Genomic DNA, 20237 nt, shown 5'->3' on the forward strand with positions numbered 1-20237 from the left:
TGAAACAAGGAAAAAAAGGAGAAAATTATCAGTTGGTAACATCTGAAACCAATTTATTGCTGCCTAAGAATGTGAAAACAAGAACCAAGGCCATTCAGTTAACTGGTAATTAGAAGAGCCTCAGCTCAACACAAAAACATCAATGTTGATCTTCTGGTGGCTGAAGGACAGGATGCAGGGCCATGCTGCTGTGCAGAAAGCTTCACTGCTTCAACATCTGTCTCTTCCTTCCTGTTCTGCAGCCTTACTGCTTCATTCATTGCCGTCAATGCCTGATTTGTTATTTTCTTTTCTGTCTGTCAAAAAGTTCTGTTTGAGTAGAACAAACCTTCTTTCATAGCAGGGAGAGCCCAGCTGTATTTCATTACTTAACGTTGGTAATGGCTGCATTCCTTTAGTGTTAGAGATTTAAAAATCAAACTGGCTGAAGATGGGCCATCTCCATGTGAAGAGTGGAATTTGCTGACTAGTTTATTTAGGGATGACGCCATTCCCTGTCATTAATGCTAGTTGTCTGTTACAAAAAAAAGCAGTTTACCTAAACGTAACCAAAGATTGCTAACAGTGAACCTGTGTAGTACCCAGAATGCTTCTGTAAATACCAGTGTACTGGTATTTAAGGCTGTTATCCTATGAGATCATAGGATCACTTGCTCACCTGAGCTATACTAAGCAGAGTTTAAAATGAATGGCTCCAAACATGCTTGGTGTGTAAACACAGTCCATCTCAGACTTGTGGTGTCATAACCACTGCTAGCACATAACACACACTATGTATTTATTATATGCACACAGACAAAGATGTTGTGTAGTCAGTCTAACTAAAACAAAGGAGGGCATCCCCATCTCCATCTCATTTGTTCTTTGCTTGACTTTCAGGCCATTTCACGGTTGTGTGATGACAAGTACAAGGACTTGAGGAAACTCGCCAAGAAGCGCTCAGTGAGCGCAGACAACCTGACAGTGGTGCGGTGGTGTCCAGCCATCATTTCCTAACACTGGCTGTGTGCAAAGGAGTACATAGACCTGTACTGTATTTCTGCCTAGTATGCAGGCAGACCAGGTAGGCAGCAGTCCTGCGGATCAGTGTCAGTCTGGAATATGCTCACATACACACATCCCTTCAACAATCTGGCACTTTTACAAATGTGATTGCACCCTGTTGTACATAAAAGAAGTCCTGTTGGCTGCCTGCACTGATCCAAACGGGGCTAAGCTGAACCAAACTGAACGTCGTTGGAATGAAGAACCCTAACTGCAGAAGATAAGCAGCCAAGTGGAAATACAGAAGTAGAGAGAGAGACTGTGTCCAGTCAGGAAATTAAAATAGGAACAAGCTTAAAAAGCAAAATACAGGACATAACAGCAGCAACAGCTTTCCATAATTCCCTCCAATGCTCCAGTGGCTTGTACAGCTGATTGAGGGGAGGCCGTGTACATTCCTTTGATTTTAATCCTCTGGTTCAGTCCAGCACCTTCGCTGAAGCATGAGATGATCTTTTGACAGTTTATGGACACATTTCAAATTTTACTTCAATTTCTCAGTTCGTTTGTACTTTGTAGGTGTTTGTTCCTTTGCGTTCCCACGCAGCAGCTCCCTCTCTTTGCAGATTCAAGCATATTCGATGGCAAGACTTTCCACCATTAGCTTAGCTGTACAGTTGATACATGGACTACATACCGTCAGCCCTTCTTGACAAACAGAATCCACTGAGTGGTCATTTAGATTGGGACCATTTGACTGAAGTTTTCATCAGGATAACTGGCATGAAAAAAAAAAAAAGTCAATTTTTAGCTCAAGGGCACTTATTCAACATGTAGAGATTCAGTTGCAGAATCGTATCTTTGACAGCAAGGCCACCCAGCCATCATTCAGATAAAGCAATATTCATGCATCGCTTTGTTATTGACACGAAATATAACAAAGCATGCGTACATGGGAGGAGATATACTGGAAGACAGAAATGAGACATACTGTAGAGCTTATGTTGTACTTTATTCACTGCCATTGCCCTGACCTGTGGTGCCTGTAATAAGCTAGTTAAACAGTTCTCCCCTCTCTGCTGGAGAAAGAAAGAACAAATAACTCTGAAGTATTTTTTTCCTCTAACATTTTGTACGGTTCTTCCAACTTACAAAGTAACAGCACAAGTGGAAATATTGATTTAAGATGCCACTAAATGCATGAGCCTTCAGGGTCGTCACAGACTGAAATGAATGAAAAACTTTGGGTGATGATTGAAACACTGCTTACAAAATGATAGATTGTATACATTTTTGCTAAATTGTCTTTGTACAGTGTACATACAGCGCCAGCGTGTGCAAAATCTGTAAACTGAGGTCATAATGTAAAAAAACAAAAACAAAAAAGAATGAGGTTAGAATATTTATATGGGATCAGTTTATACTGTACATGGGGGGCAGATCTGTCTGATTATGTGTTTCTATGTCAAATCAAGTAAAGAAAAGAGTGAAGTGTTAAGATTCAAATAGGAGATACCACTTGAGAATTTTTGTCTCTTGTCAGCAAATTCACATTGCAGAAAATGCAATTTTTTTTGTGTGACATAATGTATATGGTATAGAGATGATACATGACAATTAAAGCTCATTTTATGATTATTTTTTTTTCTTTTTGTAATTTTCTATGGGGCCCTAAAATTGGCAAGATGTAGTAAAAGGTTATCAGGTAATTCAAAAGTATGACTTAATACATATGCATCCATTTTCTTCAGTTTATTCAATTCAGGGTTGTGGTTGGGGACAAATTATCAGCTGCCATAGGGCAAGAGGCCCTCACCGGGTTGCCAGTCTGTCGCAGGACAGATGAGCATTCATACCTATGGGCAACTCCATAGGTGTGACCTGACCTACCTAACCCCACGTCTTTGGACTGTGGGAGGGAACCAGAGTATCTGGAGAAATATGTCCATTTGAGACTTTATATGTGATAGTTTATTTTGTTTACACATATCAATAACCCTCCTTTTGGCCAAATTTGATCTGTTTCAAGATCAAATATATAAAAATGTATATATATTCCTTTTAATTGGAGCAAGACGTAAAAGCTTAAAACACACCAAAAAAGCCTGGTTATTTTTATTTGATTCAGACTGTATATAAAAGATGGAAATAACTTCCAGGTCTGAAAAGTGAAACCGATGCAGAAGTGCCTTAAAGCTGCATTCTATCTCATGGCCAGCAGGGGGCAACTTCACCAACTAATTGGTGATGTGTGGCTGCATGAAAATTACGTGTCTGCAGGACATTTTCATGCGTTACTCTTGGCAGTTTAATTTTTGGGGTGCTGATTACACATGCTGTCCAGCTAACAAATAAATGTAACTACATTTTTCTTTTGACTGATCAGCTGATCGGTAAGAATATATGATAAGCATTTTGTTGTTGCCAAATAACTGGTGTTGAAAGGAAAAATGTATGTTTTCTTTTTTTCTACAATATTTGCTCATTTTTTTCAGTATCATCTTTGAATCATCTGATAACCTTTCGCGATATTAGTACAGCTGTCATAAACAGTATTTTCATAGACGGCTGATAAGTTCTTTTTTTTTTTTCTCTTGACCTTTTTTCCTTGACTTTTTTTCTTTAAAGCAAAACCATAAAATATACAAGGATGTAGTATATGAATGGCTGTTTGCTTTAGGATCAGCTGGACTCTTTACTTCTCCAAATCAGTGGATAGACATAATCATGATGTTACCTGAAAATGTCTTACAAAAAAAAAAAAATATATATATATATATATATATATATATATAGCTTTTAGTTTTTTCATGAAATAAAAAGGTCAAGAAAAATAGGTCCAGTTTCAAATGTGACATCAGTTTGTGTTGTGCATTTCATCGATAACCTCCGGGACTGTCATTCTAAGCTACCAGAAAAATCAGACATTTCCGACCCTGGCCTGCAGGTGTGCAGAGGGGCAGAACTGTACCAAAGTCATGGAGAAATGAAGGATGCTCTGACACGGAGTCTGATCTTGGAAAGAGAAGTGCTTTTTCTTTTTTTTGCGTGGTGCTCTGAATGGCTGGTAAATATAAAAGTGCGAAATGTGTCTTTGGGGAAGTTAAGATTCTGGAGTAGCTGTCGTGAGATATTCAAAGATTGTATATCCTATTTATTATATGTGTGTGTACATGCAGCCCGGCGTGGTTTTGTCTGCACACAGAAAGAAGCTGTGTGCTTGACTGCGGTGAGTCCTGATGTGGAACACGTACCCCTCCGACAGCAAAGACCTCTGGGCCTGTGGCGCTCTGTCGGCCGGTTACTCGGTGTGTGTCATAGCCTTGTGCACTGAGCTCTACCTCTGCATAGAGTTTAACTTTTTTTTTTCTTTTTTCTTCTTCCTCTCTAATATGACATTTTTCAAATTTGACAAATACAACTTTGATCATGATGGCAGCAAACTGCTGCAGCTGTGACACTTTTTTTGTTTTATTTTTTCATCAATGGATATTTTCAACAAGTTGTACTGTATTCTGTTGTAAATGTCAGTGTATTATTTCCTCTTCAGTGTGTCAGTCATTTGTTCCTGTTCTGAGTTGCCAAACTCCTTTTCACTGTATGTTTTCAACTATGATTTAAAGAACTGCTCCCATTTTAGAAAAAGAAATTGCAAGAATTAAACTTTACAACCTTGCAATTAACCCTGTGTGCGTCTTTTCTTTGTCTGACTTCATCTAAATGATCGGTTTGGAGAAGAAACACAAACGCTAAGACCTTAAATCATTGTTCTCTTACATGGTGTTATCTCAAGTGTTTCCCACTGCCTAGAACAATATTTTGATATGTACTATATTGTGCAGCTGATGTGACTCAGGGTTTCTGCTCTCACAATGAACCATTTAAATGCTTAGAGCAAGTGGTAATACAAAGATTACATCCTGCCATACTGTCACTGAGGGACACATTTAATCCTCCGCACTGGCCTCGATTTGCATTTCAATTGCTGCTGTGGTAATTGCTATCCAAGTCAGTTCAATGGAGAGAAGAAGTGCTGGGAGCTTTTATCGAAAGCCGTGTTCAAACATCTGTGGTGAACAACATCAAGTTGTAGAAATGTATGAATACAAAAACATCATTTTAACTCTGGTTGGTGGCAGAACTTCGACTTCATTCTTAAAGCAAACTTGGCCAGATTTTATAGCAGACTCGTCGCAGTAGGAAAGCCACAGGTTGAAAGAGAGTCTTTCACAGGACTCTATGCAGTCCTGTGAAAAACTAAGAGCACCCTCACTGCTTCCAATAGGAATTAAGAGCATAAGTAGCAGCCAGGTGCTGCTAATCAAATGACCTGATTAACTGATCAGCAGTGGGTGTGAACAACTTTATAAAAGCAGGAGTTGTGGCAGTTTGCTGGTCTGGAGTGTTCAGATGGGTGTAAACATAAAGCCACAATCTTCCCAGGAGTGGACATCCCAGCAAATTCACCTCAATGCTCAGAGTAAAATGCAAAAAACCAGAGTTAAGTCTCGAACTCTGGTGCACTTCATGACAGTACAGTTAGAAAAAGACTGAACAAGTGCGGCTTGTTTGGAATGGTTGTCAGGCCTTAATGCGCAGCACATTTGGTGAAAACCTAACACAGCATATCAGCACAAACACCTCATACCAACTATCAAGCACGGTAGTGGATGGGCTTATTTTGCAGCCACAAGACCTGGGCAGCTTGTAGTCACCGAGTCTCTCTGTCACTCTGTATGCCGAAGCATTCCAGAGTCACATGTGAGTCCGTCTGTCTGACAGCTAAATCTTGGCTGAAATAGGCTGACGCAACATAACAGTGACCCCAAGCACAGCAGGATATCTGCAATAGAAGGGCTGAAAAAGAACAGAATGGAGGTGCTGCAATGACCCTGTCAAAGTTCAGACCTTAACCTGACTGAAATGCTGCGGCAGGGCTTTAAGAGAGCTGTGCATGAATGAATGCCTGCAAATCTCAATAAACGTAAGCAACGATTTAAAGGAGAAACTGATAACGTCATATAGAAAATTATTGCTGCTAAAGGTGGTTCTACAAGCTATTGAATCATAGGGTGTACTGAGTCTTGTGAAAGTTTTCACATCACTGTAGTAACATTAATAATGGCTCAATTTCATTAACTGGTCAAATCCTGGTAATATTTGCTTTTGTCTGTGTGGTGCTGGGCAGCCAGTGTGATGTTGGTTCATGTCTTTGGACTGTGGGAGGAAACTAGAGTACGCAGAGAAATCCCACCCAAACACAGGGAGAATGTGCAAAACCCACACAGAAAGCCCCGGGCCAGTGTGGATTTGAACCCAGCACAGCATTAACCACTGCACCACCATGCTGCCCTGATGCAAATGCATTTGGATTAAGTACTCACATGGAGTATAAACCCACTATATAAGAACCAGTCAGGTTACCATGTAAGGGCTTTACAGTAGACCACTAAGAAAGAGAAAATAGTAAGAAAAATGAAAATAGCAAATTTCTCTCCCTGCTTTGCATCTTCATGTCCAGTGCTGTATCCTGCACTATTTTCCAAGCCTTTTTATATTCTTTTGGAAAGTGTGTGTCACACATGTTCACTGGAGTCAACAAAAAGTCTCATGAGTCACTCCCCGGCAGATGGGAGACAGCTGGATGGTCAGGTAATTCCTTTGGTGGGAACTTTCCCAAATAATTGAACAAATGATGAAAAGCAGAATCTGGAATAAAAAAGACAGTTAGCCTGAATGGGAAACGCACCTCATTTTCAAAGCTGCAAACTGAGGGGGAGGGGGGGGGGGGGGGGGGGGGGGTGGAAAGCTTTCCTGAGGAAAGTTGTAATATTGCCAACATGTTCTCAAGCCACAAAGAGTTTCATTCTCAGAAATACGCGTGCTCAAAGGTCTACATTCAGCCCTGATAAAATGCTAAGGTTTCATTATATTTCTGTGACTGAAAGGTTTTTGCTTTTTTAATACTGTGAAATGACTTAAATTACAGATTACTGCAAGGCACTAGTTCTTCTTAAGATGGTTACCCCTCTTTACTAGCCAACCGGAGCAGATGGCACGTTCTAGTTTAGATCAGGTGGAGATGGAGGTACACGCCGCTCCTCAGAGAGGCAGAGAGGGCAGTAGTTTCCGCATTTTGCTCCTTAAACTGTGATTTGAGCTGCTGCATTGAACTCAGCTGGACCACCTGTGCTAATTTCTTATGCTGTCTTGTGAAAAAAGCCATCACATGCAGAAAAAGTGGATCATAATAGCAGTCTGTGTGTTGCCATTCATGTGGGATTTTGTGTGTGTGTGTGTGTGTATGTGTGAGCCAGCATTGAAGTGCTAATGACCACTGATCTGTAGCGATTATGAGCCAAGCCAACTGTCTTTACCCATGTGTCCCCTCAGCCCACTAACGTCATGGGAAAATCTGTGCTATGATTTGTTACAGCAGAGAATCTGTCTCATTTCTGCAAATTTGGTTTATTTTTTGTATATATATATATATATACACACACACACACACACACACACACACACACACGCACACACCTGTGTTGCACTCAAGTCTAATGATTAAACACAGCCTTATTTCCTTCCTATATTATGGGAGCATCCAGTAAATCCTTAGCAGCCATAAACTGCCATCAGCTGTGGGGAAATGCGGTTTCCAACCAGCTTATGTTTCATGGCAGCAAATCCGCAGTCTGCATATCTTCATGTTATCTTTATTTGTCACTGTAAAATGCAGCTGTAACTTCTTGTATTTTTATGGAGCAGCCGGTCTGAGCATGCTTGCCATGGTGGAGAACTTAATACAGCAGTTTAGAATGAGTAAGCCAGGAGGCTCGTTCCTCTCCTGTAAAGAAGACCAAAATATCCCTGCAATGCCAGGACAGCGATGTGCTTTTGCCAGTGGGTTAAGAATAGATCTACAATGGGGCTCACGCCCATCTTCTGTTGTCTGGGGACAGACAGTTATCTGCAGGGGACAGAGGAGGAGGTAAGCTGGTGTGTTAGTGTCATTCAGTTTTTAGAGGCCTCGGTGATTCCAATGAATCGGATCCGATTTTGACCACAGGGATTGGGTCAAAGCTGAGAGGGAAGTGGTGGATAGATAGGAAGTGGAGTGCTGGCTAAAGGGTTTCATATTTGGCCTAGAAGTGGAGGAGAGGAAAAATTTGGAGGGCCTTGAGCACGGCAGACATGGTGGGATCAAGCGCCTCAGAGGTGCTCTTTTTCTCTGTCAATCACAGCATCACTTTGATGGGTGAGTTGCCTTCAGTTTTGGTTTAAATTGTTACTGATGTTTATGTGAAAATGAAATATGTTGGCTTTTCTGTTGAACTAAATACCATGAGAGCAAATCTCTTTTTTTCCCCCCAGATGTTTGGGGGAATCAAAAATCACCTTAATTTTTTTTTTTTTTTCCCCCACAGGAAAGGTGTGGCTCATTACGATGATCTTCCTCCGTGTCCTGATCCTCCTCTTTGCCGGTTACCCTCTCTACCAGGACGAGCAGGAGAGATTTGTGTGTAACACCATCCAGCCTGGCTGCGCTAACGTCTGCTACGATCTGTTTTCTCCTATTTCGCTCTTCCGCTTCTGGCTGGTGCAGCTTGTCACCTTGTGTATCCCTTACATCATCTTTGTCGTCTACGTGGTCCATAAGGTCTCAGAAACCCTCACAATGGACCTGAGCTCACAGAAACAAACCAAAGCCTTTCAGCTGCTTAAGATCCACCAGGAGCAGTTCAACAAGATGCCTCTCATAGTAGAGCAGCGAGGGCGTGCCCGGTGCTTCACTGGAGCCTACATCCTCCATCTGATGTTCAGGACACTGCTGGAAGCAGGCTTTGGAGCAGCTCACTACTATCTGTTTGGTTTCTACATCCCCAGGAGGTTTCTGTGCCAGCATCCTCCCTGCACTACCCAGGTGGACTGCTACATCTCCAGGCCCACTGAGAAGACCGTGATGCTCAACGTTATGCTCGGTGTGGCTGCTCTGTGCCTTTTCCTAAATGTGCTGGATTTTATTTGTGCCATCAAGCGCTCCGTGAGACAGAAGAGCAAGAGGAAGATGATGGTGGAGAAAATATTTGAAGAAGAGCAATGTTTCCTTTCAGCAGGAGGAGTGTCCAAGGGGAACGACCAAGAGCGAGAAGCACAAACCAGTCAAGCGGGGCGGTTCCAGAAGAGGAGAGGCAGCAAGGGCTCTTGTGGAGGAGGGATATGCAATTTAGGTCAGGAATTACCCTCCACGGAGCGTTGCTCTCTCCCTCGTTCTCTAGGACCACTGGGCTGCACCACCAATGGGAACAATGCAGACTCAGTTTCCCAAGAGGATGTTCCAGAAAGGACTGGCAGTGAGGTGGCTCTCTGCCCCCTGGAGCCCATGGGAACACCCCGATCCATTCGTGTTAGCAAACGGGGCCGACTCAAACCTCCACCTCCACCCAGACGTGACCTTGGGTTGCCCTCTGTGGGGGCATCGGCCCCAATCGGGGATATTTCCACAGCAACAGCGATCTGTACCAGGAAGGTGGGTCAGTATACACTGGTTGAGCTGGGCAGCGGCACAGAGCTACAGACCAATGATGACGGGCAGGAGAAACGATCAGAGTGGGTATGACTTTAATGTCATTGAAACAACAACAACTGGGGTCCATATTCCACCATCTGACTGCACTGTCACCCTAAGAAGAATCTAAAATGGCATTCACCAGACACCTTAGACTCCTATTTGCTATAATTTTTATCATACCATCAGGCCACCTCTCCTTTGGTGAGCACTGCTTCTTTGGTGAGCACTGGTCCAGTGACAAAGCAAGTCAGGAACGGCAGTGTCCTTGAGCAAACCTGATCCCTGAAACAATCTAAAAGAGTGCAGCCCACCTGTTTTATCCCCATGTTGGTTTTACCCCTTTCACAAACAAAGGCAGCCCCCACCACCACCACCACCTCAGTGCCTCTTTATTTACCACCATCAAGCTCTGCCTTCTGCATCGGGGTCCCCAGGGTCAGAGCAGACACAAGCAGCCTCTGGGTGACCTTTTGGAATGGCCTAAATGGAAGGCAGTAATCTCACTAAAGTGCTGTTACCACCCGTACAGAACAGAATAGGATTCCTCCACAGAAGTGAAGGACACCATGAAGGCCGATATAAGATCACAAAGCAATTATGTTCTCCCATAGGGGCCCTGTATTTATGGAGACAGCTTGTCACTCTATTTCAGGGCCTCACGGAGCTTAGGAGGAATACAAACCTTAACATAAGCTGACACTAGAAATAGAGCACAGCGGAGCCCTTGCGAAGGAGGGTTTTGTGTTGCCCTTCAGGTTATCTGTGCGTGCCTTTGCTGCAGCTTTGGTTGCACTTTGATCAAAGCTCAGGTTAATGTGGGCCAGACACGAGCAAACCACTGTGACACATTTCAATCGCAGAAATTATGATAACACGTTCTTCTCCTCTGAAATGTGACCAGTGTAGCCAGCCTTTTTTTTTTTCCCCCTTTCAACTCCGTGGATGAATTCACACTGAAGGCATGAGTGTGGAGCAGTAAATCGTCAGCGTCGCTCTCGATTGTGTTTCTCTGTCGCTGAGGGGCCAGTCTTTGTGTAAAAGGATAGCTCTTGATCTTTGTCCTCTTGAGGTCTTTTTGAAGGTGACAACAAACGCTCTGAGCCTCATGTCTCACCTGGCTACAGGGTGCCGCTGCTGTCTTACGGGCGACCGCAGGAGGTTTTCATCAGACCAAATTAGGGACTCTTTCACCAGAACTCTTAATTGAAAACGATGCCAAAAGTAAATCACGTTTTGAATTACACAGTTTTGTTCAAATATTGCACATGTTTATGTGCCTTTTTTTTTTTTTTTTTTTGCATACTTGAAGAAAATTTTTTTTTATCTTCCATCAAAGGAATTCATGCCCAGCTTCATGATGTGGATTTCTTTTTGAAGTGAGAACTGATTGCTGGATTTTTATGTTTCACTCACTGACTCTCAAACATGTACGTGAATTTATATTAAAATTGTAATCACACCGAAGACGAACTTTTCACAGCGCTTTACAGTTGCTCCCTTCCATTGTGCCGAAGTCTCTGCACCAACGCTACAGTGTGAAATCCTGCTGCCCTCCAGTGACGCAGAATGTGAAATGCTGCCTTAAACGGAACCAGCTGCTCTCTGGTACTATCAAAACCTTAACCATGTGCGCTGCATTATTGCATTGCAAGGATAAAATAATGTAGGAATAAAAACCCAAGTTGCGTATATTATCACTGATCATCTCAAAATGATTTGTTTTGCAGACATATTAGTTTAAAAAATGTCTGGGAGAAATTAAGCACACAGTGGAAACAATCAGGCGCATCGGTATGTCGTCTGCAGGTGCATGCACTGCAGCTCCTCGTTCAGTAAGCACTGTTAGCAGGCTGTTTATTATGTGATGCTCTGCTCCACTGCAGTGAATTCAGTATGTTCTTGTTACAGCTGCCTCGAGTCTACAAGTTATTTTTCTCAATGAGGCCTCCAGTGGGTCTCACTGGGTACTCATTATGACTCTGCCAGATGAGTGATGCTGCTCTACAAAAGATTAATTATATAACTCGTAGATTTAGCTCTGATTATATTATTTTAGCCGCAGACAGAACACTTCGAACCTCTTCCTTTTCCACTGGTAAACTGAACTCAGGTTCAGAAGAAGTTTATGTCGCTCTCATGAATTGAAACCGCCTGCTGTCCTTCATTTAGATCTTTAAGAACATATAGTTGGATGTAGTTCTGATTATTCCCTATTATGTAGCATCTCTGACTAACAGAAGCCTTCCACCTCATGTGAGTACAGAACACAAAGAGACCAGAGCAACCAAAATCAAAACAATCTCCAGTGAGACATTAAAGGCTCCTGCTTTTGAGAGGTCCACTCATCTTCACTTTGTGAGATGGATCACTTCACTCACTGCCTTCCTGTTTCCTGTGACATCAGAAATCTCTGAACACTTTATAAATAAAAATTATTTACTGCTAAAAAAAAAAAAGATTATTTTCTTTTCCCTATCCCGATCAAGCACGGAACACAATAATCTGTAGAGTACCACAAAATGAGCATTTTGCTATTCAGCTATTCTTCTTAAATACTTTTTAGTTGATTTTTTTATTTTATTTTTTTGCTTTAAGCTTGCAGCAAACTTTAGCATCTTTCTGTGCTCTCTATTTTCTCTACAGAGTGTATTTTGTATTTATTCTAACTTTTTGTCTAGTTTGTTAAATATGGCCAGCTGCAGGACAAGAGTACATTTAGCTGATGGCTCCCTCAAGTGTACACAGATGGTTATTGCATTTAAATGTGACAACAGGGAGGCATATGCAGAAGTAGTCACAGCCCTCTTCAGCATACTGTGAAGTGTTTTTGCTGATTATTTATTATACTAATATAAACTAATAGTTACTGTTTCCTCTTAAAATCATATGAAAATCATCATGGTTATAAAAAACAAAAAACAAGAACTGAACTGTGCTGATTTAACAATAAGGAACTGAGCCTTACCGGACCTCTGTTACATTTATCACTGGAGCTGAGCACCTTTGGTTGGGCTGAAGGTTCGCCCCCAGCGCGCCCATGCTCAGAGTGAATCTGGAAAAACAGTCGGTGCTCGAGATGAAAGAAGTTTTCCTTTTGTGTGCATGTCAGTCAGTCAGTCAGTGAAGGACTGAGGGAACACAGAGTTCTGCTCCTGCTGTGTGTGTGTGAGAGCGGGTGGGGTGGGAGGTGGGGGTCCTTGAATTGGAAGAGGCAGCAGGGGTGTACTGTAAGGACTACTAAACCACAGAGGCATTGTTGCTGTGCCAACGGGGCGCCGGCCCTTTATTCTGATGTCTTTGTTAAAGTACAAGTGCTAACATGAGAATAATGTACTTATTGCACAGAAACTGCAAGTTTTAATGTTGCTGTTGTTTGACCTTCATTACCTGATGTGCTGGTTTTTCAAACATTATTCAAAAGAAGTCCTCCGACTGACAGCGAGGACTGACCTAAGACCATCGCCCTCAGTTCACTTTAACCAGACTGCAACAATGCTCTCATGTCCCTTAGAAACTGTAACCGTGCAGCCTGTCAGAATTTCGAGGCCCTTTATTTTCCAACATCTGGTGTCTCAAATGGTCAGTTGGGAATAATGTGCCTGAGCTGGAGGTCAGCAGCTTTAACATTAATCTTAATGGGTCACAGAAACCCGAGGTCGCTGTTATGCGTTATGCACACACCCAAGGAAACTCTGGAGTTTTACTGCTATTGTTCCACTTCCACTGACAAATATTATCTAGATAACATTCTCAAAAACCAAAGAGGATCACAGGTGCTTAAAGATTCAATTTTATGTAAATCTAGAAATAAATACGGGCTGATTTGTTTGTCAAAGACAACTGATACAGATCACAAGATTGCTGTCCACAGCTGCAGCACATCCTCTCTCTCTGCACTGAGATTAAACATCAAATCTTTACCCAAGTGCATCGGTGGGATCGATGGTATTAAAAAGCATGACCTGCCTAACACCCCTCTGCTCTCCTCTGTCTGCCTTTTCATCAAACGCTGCCATTAATATTTGATAGGCAGCAAGTCAGAATGTTCCTCCTGGCTGCAGCGAGTGATCAGGAAACAAGACAATTCAATCAGAGAGAGTGCGAGTGCATGATTGGATTTCCTCACTGTTTGAAGGATTTGATTCTTATCAGATTTAAGTTTGCTATCATTCTGCTCCAGTGGAGCTCAGGGATGCACTCAGAAAAAAAAAAAAAAAAGAGCCTTGAAAAAGAACAAATAGGTAGCCTCTGATGGCTAAAAATACACACTCAACTCAACACCCCTCAGTACCTTACCATTCAGAGAGGCATGCCCCGTGTATGTGAAACCGCTCCCACTTTCTGCCACTGAATGCACCAAAATGAAATCTATGCAGGAGACAGGCTGCAACATGATAATAACAATGTGTATGTCACAGCCAAGACAGGACCAGCTTTTTAAAGTGCCTGGACAGCTGAGTTGTGAAGGCAAATAAGTGGATATGTTGAATATAGTGTGAGTTTAGTGTTGAATGGTACTAGGTTTGAGAAGACTAGTGACTAATGTATGAAAATGGTATAACTTTAATGTGTATCTTAGAGGTTTTGAGTAAAATAGGTAAGTAACTAAGTGCTAGTGAGCAATTAGGATTAGAATTCATGTTGAGTATTGGGATAAATCCTATCTTGTTCTTAGTTTAGCTGTATGCTGTTCACTAACTCTGGAAACCTTTAGAGCAGCGACTCCCAACCAGGAGGTACAGTAGCCAAGGAGCATATGGAAAGATTAGCACTAACTATTACAGTTATTAAAGAACTATGTGGACCTGAACAAGACTCAGCAGAAAAAGTTAATTAAAAGTAAAAATAATAAAAATTATGAATAAAAACTTGATTATTTTGCAAAAAAGTATGGCTAGCTGTTAAATTGTTAGTTACGGTTATAGATTATTGGTAGAAATAGGAAGCCAAAGTTTTGAATATGATCAAATATTGAAATTGTTTGATAAAAGTCTAAATAAAGCTGGTTTCTTAAATATGATAAAGGGTTCAAATATGATGGCTTGCAAATATTATGTATAAATAGTTGTAAATAATTATTAAAAACAGCTAAGTAACACCTCAGTCTGCTGGAATAGCAAGGCAAGCCTTTTTCACCCGACTGTCTGGAAGCACTAACTGTGGAAGTATTTACTCTCTTATTCTTTCTTTAATAATTTTGGAGCAAACTTTTGACAGCGCATCAGAGATGCAGAGCTGCGCAGTGCAGTTTTAACCACCAGGTGGGGCTGCAGAGCAGACCCACTGCTGAGACCCTGGCAGTTGCGCACTGCTTGGATGAGATTTTGAGAGATAAACAGCAAAAAACCAAACGGAAAGTCTAAAACAAAAAACGCGACTATTAATGAAAATAGAACAGCAAATTGATGATTTGGAACATGAACTTGCACTGTGAGATGAAGGGGTGCAATGTTTACATTTTTAATGAACTTATTTATAACTTTAGTGTACTTCCAAATGTGGTCTTCAGTGACTTCGCGCAAATATTAAGACTACACAGAGATATTCTGTGCCAACTATGTAGAAAATAAAGCTAGAGAGACCACTCCCCATCTTGAGACAAGTTCAGCTTCAGACTTTATTACTTTCGCTTCTTTGCTGACAGCAGTGATCATCAGGCTGGCAGTGATGCAGGATTCGTGAGGCCGATTTACGCTGCAAGCAGATGCACGTCCGCACTACATTTACAGTCTTAGTGTAAAGGAATAAAGCGGGAACAAAACAGTCACTACAAAGCCCACTGTCACCATTGACCAGCAAATCAAAGGCACGTCTACGCCGGGTTACAGTGTATCATCTTATGCCAGCGCATTGGGTTAATTGGGACCAAACCAGATACATTTGTAGCAAAAATGCCTCGATTAAGGGGCCTTAAGATGTGAGATCATGTGAACAGACCACCTGTGGGGCTTTCATTGAGATTTCAATATCATTCATGTCAAGGCCCCTGCACTCACTGACACAGCTTGAGCTGCGGGAGAAGATGTTTCAATTCAGACCCCTGCAAAAAAAAAAAAAAAAAAAAAAAAAAAGCTAAACACAAGACGCAGGGGCTCTGGCAGGTTTCAGCTCTGACAAACCCCCCTAAAGAAGCGAGGGGGTTCCAAAATGCTCTTTCAATTGTAGGCCGTCCATCAAAGCATCCAAATGGGGACGTTTAGGGGGAACCTTGGCACATCAGACAGACACTCGTAATACACACCACCTTTATTCTAGGCTGTTAAAAAAAAGAGAGAAAGATCAAAGTTTCTCCAGATGAAAAGGGTCCGTTCCCTGCATTTATACCCCCCCCCCCCCCCCCCTCCCCAATTCACCCACTCCCTCTTTTACTAAATTAAGAAAGCAGGCTTCGGCAGGCATGTGAAGAGGACTTTAACAATTATGGAGATGCTCCAACTCAACCCCTGCCTCTAATTACCGGGCTCTGATGGTTAAAAGGGCTTCGTTTTTAGCTGGGACTCTCAAAAGCTGCTATTGCTGCTGCCATCGTCAACACGGTGACCATAAGGAACCATAAAAAAAAAGAAAAAAAAAGAATAAGTATATATGTGGGACAGAGAAAGCCTCGCTCTTCATGGTGAAAACACTGCACAGATATTGAGATTTATCAAATGTTTTATTGTCAAAATAAAGGTCATATTTGCTTTCTGCACAAAAGAGAGACATCTACACTTTGTACAAATTTACAATATCTTATAAAGTTTTCTTTTATACACATATGTACACTTTTTCTCTTTTACAGAACTTTTATATAAATACATTTGAAATTACAAAATGAATGACCCGTAAAAATACACTATTGGGCACTATTAAGGCTTAATTTAAACCATTTTGGACATGATTGAGACATACAATGTTATCTGGCACTGTGTAGATAAAATGGTAATAAAATCCCAAAATGCTCTTTGTGTGAAGCTGGTTAGAAACAAAACTGCCTCTCTGCCTCCAGCAGGTAATGCCCGGATTGTGTAAAAAGCCTCATTCTGTATCACTAATACATATAAACAGAACGGGAGGTGGGGGTTAACCTGTGTGAATGCCAGGCGCATTGTTTCAACCAATCCTCTCCACAGAGGTGGGGAGCAGCAGTTCATTACAATGCAAATTGCTCGAGACCTAAAGTGATGGGTTATCTCCCAAACAATTAGCAGTTCCCATAAGCTGCTTTTATTTATTTATTTTAACCCCCATTCAAACCTGGGACAATGGCATCTGCTTGGGGCACGACACGGAGCTGGCTGTGCCCGACCTCCACGTCAGTCCGGTGCTCACGTCGCTGTACATGGAGCCGCTGGTGCCTTTACTGCCCCAGCAGCACCTGGTGCAGAAAGTTCTCCAAGAGTCTAAAGTTTTTCCAGACCAGATCCACACCCCGGACGTGATGCCCACTAGAAGGCACATGAAGTATTTCAACATAAAAACTGCATAGTCCGGAGTCCTGCGGTCCCGCTCTAATAAACAGTTAAAGCAGTTGTGTGTGATCTCCCAGCTCTGCCTGTTGTGCTGCTCGTAAAAGTAACAGGCAACTATTATAGTAGCAGGCACCGTGTAGAGCACTGTGAAGATGCCTATTCTAATCATGAGCTTCTCCAGTTTGTCAGTTTTGGTGCCGCCTTGCTTGATGACGCTGCGAATCCTGAACAGCGACACAAATCCAGCCAGGAGGAACATAGTGCCTATGAATAAATAAATCACCAAAGGCGCGAGGACGAAGCCCCGCAGATTGTCCAGGTTCTGGTTCCCCACGTAGCAGATGCCAGCCACTGAGTCTCCATCCACGGAGCTCAGCGCCAGGACCGCGATGGACTTCATGCTGGGGATGAGCCAGGCGGCCAAGTGAAAGTACTGAGAGTAACTGGCGATCGCCTCGTTGCCCCACTTCATCCCGGCTGCGAGGAACCAGGTCAGGGAGAGGATGACCCACCATATGGAGCTGGCCATTCCGAAAAAGTAAATAAGGAGAAAGACCACGGTGCAAAGCGCGGGGCCGGTTGTTTCGTAGTGGATGTGCTCCATGTCGAACTCCCGGTTACACGCCACTTTCTCGTGTCCGGCGATCAGTCTGACGATGTAGCCCACTGACACGAACATGTAACACGCTGAGAGGAAGATGATGGGTCTCTCCGGGTACTTGAAGCGCTCCATGTCGATGAGGAAAGTGGCGACAGTGGCAAAGGTTGACACGAAGCACAACACTGACCAAAGTCCAATCCAAAACGCGGTGAACGCTCTTTCGTCGTGCGTAAAATAGGGATTGTGGCACGGCATGGCGCAGTTTGTGATCTGTCCGGTTTTGACCCGGTTGTATAGTGGGTGACGTTCCGTGTTCACCGGCACCATGGGCTCCAAACATGTGCATCCCGGCTCACACGGAGCAGTGGGCGGCTTGTATTTCCCCGGCGCGCCGGGTCTGCCAGGCTTATTTTTAGATGGATTGTAACCCTTACCTGGGTGGTTGGTGGGTTTGGAGAGTACAGGAGACACTGTTGTTGAATCAGTTCTGTTGTAGTCCATGCACAGCGTGTCTGGGTTGCCCTGCACCGGCAGCAGGTCACACCTCATCCTGTCCGGCCAGGGAAATCCGTACTGCCTCATGAGAGGCGCACAACCAGCCCGAGCTCTTTCGCACACGCTCCGGCACGGGGGGAGAGGTTTTTTGTAGTCCTCCAAGCAGATCGGGGTGTACATGCTGCAAAGGAAGAACTTCAGGTCCGGTGAACACTGGATCTCAACCAGAGGCCAGAACTGGTGCACCTCCAGTCCCGCCTCGTCCTGCGTGTCGTGGTTAAACTGGTTGGGCATGTACGTGTAGTTGTAGCCGATTCCCTTGCACAGAGGCACAGCTATCTCCTGGCAGGTGATCTCCTTGGCTGTGGTGCAGCTGGATCGTGGAAAGAGAACGAGTGAGAGGAGCAGATAAATCCAGAACAGGTCCATCTCTCCGGCGCGTCGTGTCCCTCTTCTTCTGCTCTGGTACAAACAGCAATAAATCCTCTCAGACGTCTGCATTCGCCTCCAGTCCGGTTAGATGCTGCGCAGCGATCCCATCTCGCTTCTTTCGGGATCTTGCACGGAGTTGCAAGCAATGTGCAAGCCGTGTTTACTTTAGGCTGAGGAGGAGCAGGAGGAGGAGAGAAAACAGCCTACAGGGCGGCGAGCGGAGCTCAAGATGGCTGAGAGGAGAATCCAGCTTCTTCTGGAAGCTGCTCTCCGTATCACAGTCTGTTATCCCCCCCCCAAAAAAAACAAAACAAACAAAAAAAAAACAACAACAAAAAACAACCAATGCTGTTCGATCGCTACAAACGGGGAAATGTGGCCCTCCTTTCTTTCTTCAAAACACGGGGACTACATTCAGTCGCCTTGTCCCACCTCGCTCCTGGTTCCCATACAAAACATCAGTTCAGAGACGAAGCGGTGCCAATATATACGAGAGCCTGGCTGGACACACCCCCCGGAGCCACTGCTCCTATCACAGAGCGACGGGGGCGGTGCTTCCCATCTATCAATCAAGTTTCTTACCTAAAACGTTAGATAGCTCCTGATCATAGAAGTCTTGCCAGGTTTTTTTTTTTTTTTTGCGGCTCCGGGTTCAGGAAAGTGACAGTATAACAGTTCAGCTTAAAGTTACTGAGATACGCAGATTCCTGCGTACTGAGACTAAACAGGCATGTTTTTTTTTTGTTTTTTTTGCGGATTCTAAATGAATGAAACAATACCTCAGTTACATAATTGTGCAACTAGTCTGTTTTCTGTTTATTATTTTATGACATTCCCAGCGCTCCTGTAAAAATTCTCTGTAGTCAAAAGAATTCCACAAGAAGCAAGAACACAAACCTACAATTTTCCACAAATCACTTCGGGGTCCGCTGTCGTGTAACTGCTTTAAACACACAATCTTTGATAGCGTCACAACAATAGTAACACATACCAGGCATAGGGAGGATGCCTCTGGCTGCAGATGATTGTGTCTGCCAGAGAGGGGGCCAGTTTGGTAAATTGGCTAATTTGCGCATGATAAGACTACCCAGGGAGCTGTCTGTCCTTGTGAAAAGCTGTTTTATTTTTTAAATGAGGTGCTAATGTTTCGTTTAACGGCTTGCATGGAGCTCCGCGGGAGGCGTAATTGCGCGAGGCAAAGACCGAGCGGCACAAGCACAGTGAGACAGTGTCAGAGCCCTCATATCAGTGTTAACATGATTGTCGAGTCTGTCTGGGGGATCTCTGTAGTGATGTGACGGTAATCTCATTGTAGTGAATTTTTTTTTCCCCCCTTCTTCTCTCTCCACATAATTTCTGCTCTGAAGCATTCTTGTTACTTCTATAAAGACTCGCTCGGCATGTGGATTCAAAAATAAAGCACAGAGGAAATTGCTCAACTTCATACAAGGTAGGTAAACACACTTTCTCACACATCAGTGCATAAATAAAAGCACTGAAGCTCCTTCATACAAGAGCAGAACTTGCTGCCAGGCAATATCAAAAATATTTCACAAAATATGAATAAAAATCGACACTATATAATTTATTATACGGGAATTAAAGGCAGTATTAAATGTGTTGCATTTAATACTGGTCTGACTGTTTAAAACTAGCCTAGAGAGCAGATGTTCCAGATGTTCTTCAGGAAAAAAAAAAAAAATGG

General features: G+C 43.0%; 3 protein-coding genes across 6 annotated transcripts in view; 2 read left to right on the plus strand and 1 right to left on the minus strand.

Annotated features, from left to right (window-relative positions):
• Window positions 1-4634, plus strand: part of ccny (cyclin Y) — a 36800-nt gene extending 32166 nt beyond the window's left edge. For all 4 annotated transcript variants that reach the window (XM_030756717.1, XM_030756719.1, XM_030756718.1 and 1 more), the window contains one exon: window positions 880-4634. In XM_030756717.1, coding sequence (XP_030612577.1) covers window positions 880-996 — 117 coding nt within the window. In that variant the 3' untranslated portion in view covers window positions 997-4634. The remainder of the gene's footprint in view (window positions 1-879) is intronic.
• A 3541-nt stretch (window positions 4635-8175) lies between these two features.
• On the plus strand, window positions 8176-9601 carry gjd4 (gap junction protein delta 4). The gene is made up of 2 exons (XM_030756080.1): window positions 8176-8239; window positions 8409-9601. The coding sequence occupies exons 1-2, from the start codon at window positions 8176-8178 to the stop codon at window positions 9599-9601; spliced, it is 1257 nt and encodes a 418-aa protein (XP_030611940.1).
• Window positions 9602-16231: 6630 nt separating this feature from the next.
• On the minus strand, window positions 16232-18975 carry fzd8a (frizzled class receptor 8a). The gene has a single exon (XM_030757052.1). It carries the CDS (start codon window positions 18599-18601, stop codon window positions 16784-16786), a length of 1818 nt encoding a protein of 605 aa, XP_030612912.1. The 5' UTR covers window positions 18602-18975; the 3' UTR covers window positions 16232-16783.
• Window positions 18976-20237: the final 1262 nt, after the last annotated feature.

This window comes from Archocentrus centrarchus, chromosome 20 (assembly GCF_007364275.1).
Source record: "Archocentrus centrarchus isolate MPI-CPG fArcCen1 chromosome 20, fArcCen1, whole genome shotgun sequence".
In the NCBI taxonomy this organism is placed as follows: Eukaryota; Metazoa; Chordata; class Actinopteri; order Cichliformes; family Cichlidae; genus Archocentrus; species Archocentrus centrarchus.

Excerpts from the sequence above, each read along its gene's own strand:
- gjd4 (XM_030756080.1), top strand. The coding sequence starts at position 8,176 with ATGGTGGGATCAAGCGCCTCAGAGGTGCTCTTTTTCTCTGTCAATCAC. Across the intron at positions 8,240-8,408 it reads TCACAGCATCACTTTGATGG|GAAAGGTGTGGCTCATTACG; the intron begins GTGAGTTGCCTT and ends TTTCCCCCACAG.
- fzd8a (XM_030757052.1), bottom strand. The coding sequence starts at position 18,601 with ATGCAGACGTCTGAGAGGATTTATTGCTGTTTGTACCAGAGCAGAAGA.